A 5,000-nucleotide genomic window follows, 5' to 3' on the forward strand; every position below is an offset into this window, starting at 1 on the left:
GTGTCCTCCATTCAGAAGGCCAAAGGTTACAGGATGCTGGAGGAGGAGAGGCCGGCCTCCCACCACCTCTACCCGCTGACGGAGGTGGGTCTGGGGTCCGGCCGGCTGCCCTCGGCCCCCTACCTGGCCCTGGAGGAGGGGGGGCGTCACCACCAGACGTTGCCCTCCTACAGCCAGACAGCCGGCCCAGAGGTCAGGGTGATACAGGAAGAGGAGGAGTCTCCGGCTGACCCCGAGGCCACGGATACGTTAGAGGACACCCGCCCGCTCAGTCGGCTGAGTAAGGCCAGCAGCACCCGGGCGCGCTCTGACGATTTGACAGTATGATCCCTGACCCTTGACCCTGAGAGGAGGTGACATCATCAGGCTTGGTATTCAGGGGAGAGAGTTGAAAATGCTGTGCAATGTGCAAGAAGCCTTTAGTTTTAAAAAGAAAGATAAACTTGTATTTTATAAGACAGCATTTTTTTTTTTTTTTTTTTACAATTTTTATCGATCTATTTAAAAGCTAACAAACAGAAATAAGAATCTACAGGTGAGGAGGAGGAGGTTTTATTTAACAAAAATGTGCTGTTTTTTAATTCACATATTTTCTATCGAGAGTTTTAGCCAAAGATGATCAAACGCTTCCGATGTGATTAGCCGTTTAGCTTCATGTTGAATGTTATATTTCTATTGAGCAGGTTATCTTTGCAATTGTCAGGGTTACACTTACGTATGTGTGCGTGTGCATGTGTGTGTGTGTGTGTGTGCATGTACGTGTGCGTGTGTGAATGTACGTGTGTGTGTGCGTGTGCGTGTGTGTGTGTGTGTGTGTGTGTGTGTGTGTGTGTGTATTACAATCATTCACCTCAACTACTCATACATACAAATTATATATTTCACGTAATTGACATATGTGTGAAATGTGTGTCGTGTGAGACGGCTGTTCTCAGACCACTGGTTGAATGAGTCTCATCAGTCCAGCGACCCTCTAATCCTCTAATCCTCTAATCCTCCATAAACGTGTTTTATTGATAACCAGTATCACCGTGGAAACCCCTGCAGGCCAAAAGCTCCCCTCTACGAGCAGCCGCCATGGCGATAGAGATCTCGCCCAATCAGCACAAAGCATTGTTGAGCCAGAGAGAATAAAATAACAAATTGCCATCCAATCACAGGCGTCCTAGACCTGCCATCCAATCACAGGCGTCCTAGACCTGCCATCCAATCACAGGCGTCCTAGACCTGCCATCCAAAGAAAACAACTGTTAGATCTTGTGAAATGTGTCACTATTGAGGTCTGAAATCTTTAACTGGACTGATGAACCTTTATTTCCCCAGTGGTCACGGTGACAACCCTGTCATGTATTCTTGCTTGTTCAGATATAGATATGATACTAATCTCACTCCGCTGTAGAGGGCGGTACTATTGGTATTATTGATTAGTATTGATAATGTTGGCACCCACTGACTCAACCCTGCTATGACACGTAGAGACATGTTGGCCATCTTCTACGGCTGTGAGCGTCTGGGGGATGTAGTCCTCATCCTCATCCTGGTCAGACAGAGCTGCTCTCTGCTGTGAGGTTGGGACTACAACCCCCAGGTGTCTCTGCTGTCTGGTTGGGACTACAACTCACAGGTGTCTCTGCTGTCTGAGACTACAACTTCCAGGTGTCTCTGCCGTCTGAGACTACAACCCCCAGACGTCTCTGCTGTCTGGTTAGGACTACAACCCCCAGGTGTCTGCTGTGAGGTTGAGTCATGTGACTCTGTGTGATCCAGACTGTTGTGCTCTGCTGCTGTTGTGGGTTTAGCAGCGCTTTACACCAGGTTGTAATAACACTCTTATGACTGTTGTTATTACACAGTGCCTTATCACGCTCATGTAATAACGAAACTAAATGCTCAACTCCATTACCATAGTAACCTGATGGAAAGTGGTTGCTTCAATTTAAATTCAACCGACGTGTTTTTAAAAAAAAAAAAAATTCGTATGCATAAATCTAGGCCCCTCCCTCTTCTTTCCCCTCCTCTGAGTTAGATCATGTGATCACCAACAGAATGTAGAGCTGCGTGTTCTAGAACCTCCAAGCCTTTCAGACTGTCATTCTGTTCTAGAACCTTCAGACTGTCATTCTGTCAGACCTTCAGTCCTACTATCTACTAGTACTACCAACCACCTCGTAGTGCCAGGCTAATGCTAATGCTAATATGTCCATCTGAACACTGAGCCAGGCTAATGCTAATGCTAATATGTCCATCTGAACACTGAGCCAGGCTAATGCTAATGCTAATATGTCCATCTGAACACTGAGCCAGGCTAATGCTAATATGTCCATCTGAACACTGAGCCAGGCTAATGCTAATGCTAATATGTCCATCTGAACACTGAGCCAGGCTAATGCTAATATGTCCATCTGAACACTGAGCCAGGCTAATGCTAACATGTCCATCTGAACACTGAGCTAGGCTAATGCTAACGTCTCCATCTCCATCGGAACCTTTGTTTCTATCCAAGCTGTGTACATTTCCAATAATTACTTGATGAATAATTGTGATTTCAACCCTCACCAAGCTACTGTCGTCAAGGACGTGTGGCCCATTGTTACCATAGCAATGACCAAGAAGGGTATCAACTGTCAGAATGCGGTAAAATACATTCATTTGAATGTGATTCGCACCTTAAATAAAGAAGCTGCGATTTTAACTCTTGTTTATCTAATCTAGCTGGAGAATACTGTCAGTTACAACAATATTACATTATTATACTATTATATTATTATTATTATTATTATTATTATTATTATTATTATTATTATTATTATTATTATATATTACCAATATTATACATCTACTGTATGCCAGCTAGCTATTGTAAAGATCAGTCACTCAACAGTAGCTAAGCAGCTAGGCTAGGGAGCTGAGTGCGATTGCCAAAGTAGCTAACACGTTTCAGGGATGGGTTAGGGTTAGGGGACTAGATTCCATCTGGGCTAGGGGACTAGAGTCCACCTGGGTTAGGGGGCTAGAGTCCAGCTGGGTTAGGGGGCTAGAGTCCAGCTGGGTTAGAGGGCTAGATTCTAGTTGGGTTAGGGTTAGGGGGCTAGAGTCCAGCTGGGTTAGGGGGGTAGATTCCAGCTGGGTTAGGGTTAGGTGGCTAGAGTCCAGCTGGGTTAGGGTTAAGGGGCTAGAGTCCAGCTGGGTTAGGGGGCTAGAGTCCAGCTGGGTTAGGGTTAGGGGGCCAGAGTCCAGCTGGGTTAGGGGGCTAGAGTCCAGCTGGGTTAGGGTTAGGGGGCCAGAGTCCAGCTGGGTTAGGGGGCCAGAGTCCAGCTGGGTTAGGGGGCCAGAGTCCAGCTGGGTTAGGGGGCCAGAGTCCAGCTGGGTTAGGGTTAGGGGGCCAGAGTCCAGCTGGGTTAGGGTTAGGGGGCCAGAGTCCAGCTGGGTTAGGGGGCCAGAGTCCAGCTGGGTTAGGGGGCCAGAGTCCAGCTGGGTTAGGGGGCCAGAGTCCAGCTGGGTTAGGGGGCCAGAGTCCAGCTGGGTTAGGGTTAGGGGGCCAGAGTCCAGCTGGGTTAGGGTTAGGGGGCCAGAGTCCAGCTGGGTTAGGGGGCAAGCCAACCGTCAGCTGTTAGCTACAGTAGCATTCTCGCCTAGCTTCATATATACAAATAAAAAAGGGTCAAAAGTAATTTATTGTTTTATATGACATAGTCTCCCCTCAGCGTCATGTCCTGGTATATGAAATACATTATGAACTGAAATCATCGGCTTTGGAGCGGGTTAAGGCAGCGGGCTAAGGCAGCGGGTTAAGGCAGCGGGCTAAGGCAGCGGGTTAAGGCAGCGGGCTAAGGCAGCGGGCTAAGGTCACTGGGGTCTAGGGGAGAATGGTTCCCCTGCGTGGCGGTGGTGGTTGCTATGGAGGCGTGGTTGCTATGGACGCGTGGTTGGACAGTTCATACTTGACTGGGTCACATGATCGAGTGTCAGAGTCTCTTGTTTTTCTCATGAAAGGAATATTCTTAGTCTTAGAAACATGAACCTTTTACTAACTTGTAGTCCTATTTGCTCCTAGATGTGTGGCAGTATCATCTTTAAAACTGTGAACAGAGCCAATAAAGGTCAAGTGTGGTCAAGAAGTATCGTCTCCCTGTCTTTACTGCAGCGCGCACAGACACACACACACACACACACACGCACACGCGCACACGCACACACATACACACTCACACACACACACACACACAATAGTAATAGTGCTGCACACCCGACCAGTTCCCAACAGAGGAGAACTACACCTTCCCCTACTGGCCATGAGGAGAACTACACCTCCCCCTACTGGCCATGAGGAGAACTACCCCTCCCCCTACTGGCCATGAGGAGAACTACACCTCCCCCTACTGGCCCTGAGGAGAACTACACCTACCCGTACTGGCCCTGAGGGGAACTACACCTCCCCCTACTGGCCCTGAGGAGAACTACACCTCCCTACTGGCCCTGAGAGGAACTACACCTCCCTACTGGCCCTGAGGAGAACTACACCTCCCCCTACTGGCCCTGAGGAGAACTACACCTCCCCCTACTGGCCCTGAGAGGAACTACACATCCCTACTGGCCCTGAGGAGAACTACACCTCCCCTACTGGCCCTGAGAGGAACTACACCTCCCTACTGGCCCTGAGGAGAACTACACCTCTCCCTACTGGCCCTGAGAGGAACTACACCTCCCTACTGGCCCTGAGAGGATCTACACCTCCCTACTGGCCCTGAGGAGATCTACACCTCCCCCTACTGGCCCTGAGGAGAACTACACCTCCCCTACTGGCCCTGAGAGGAACTACACCTTCCTACTGGCCCTGAGGAGAACTACACCTCCCCCTACTGGCCCTGAGAGGAACTACACCTCCCTACTGGCCCTGAGAGGAACTACACCTCCCTACTGGCCCTGAGGAGAACTACACCTCCCCCTACTGGCCCTGAGGAGAACTACACCTCCCTACTGGCCTGAGAGGAACTACACCT

General features: G+C 49.3%; 1 protein-coding gene across 1 annotated transcript in view; it reads left to right on the plus strand.

Moving 5' to 3' along the window:
- Nucleotides 1-327, plus strand: part of LOC310819784 (gap junction alpha-8 protein-like) — a gene marked incomplete at both ends in the record, with an annotated part of 1,128 nt that extends 801 nt beyond the window's left edge. Inside the window, one exon of the mRNA XM_083691172.1 lies at nt 1-327. This exon is cut by the window's left edge and continues 801 nt beyond it. Within this exon, the coding sequence (XP_083547298.1) occupies nt 1-327 (327 nt within the window).
- Nucleotides 328-5,000: the final 4,673 nt, after the last annotated feature.

Source organism: Argentina silus (assembly GCF_951799395.1).
Source record: "Argentina silus genome assembly, chromosome: 19".
NCBI classification, from domain to species: domain Eukaryota; kingdom Metazoa; phylum Chordata; class Actinopteri; order Argentiniformes; family Argentinidae; genus Argentina; species Argentina silus.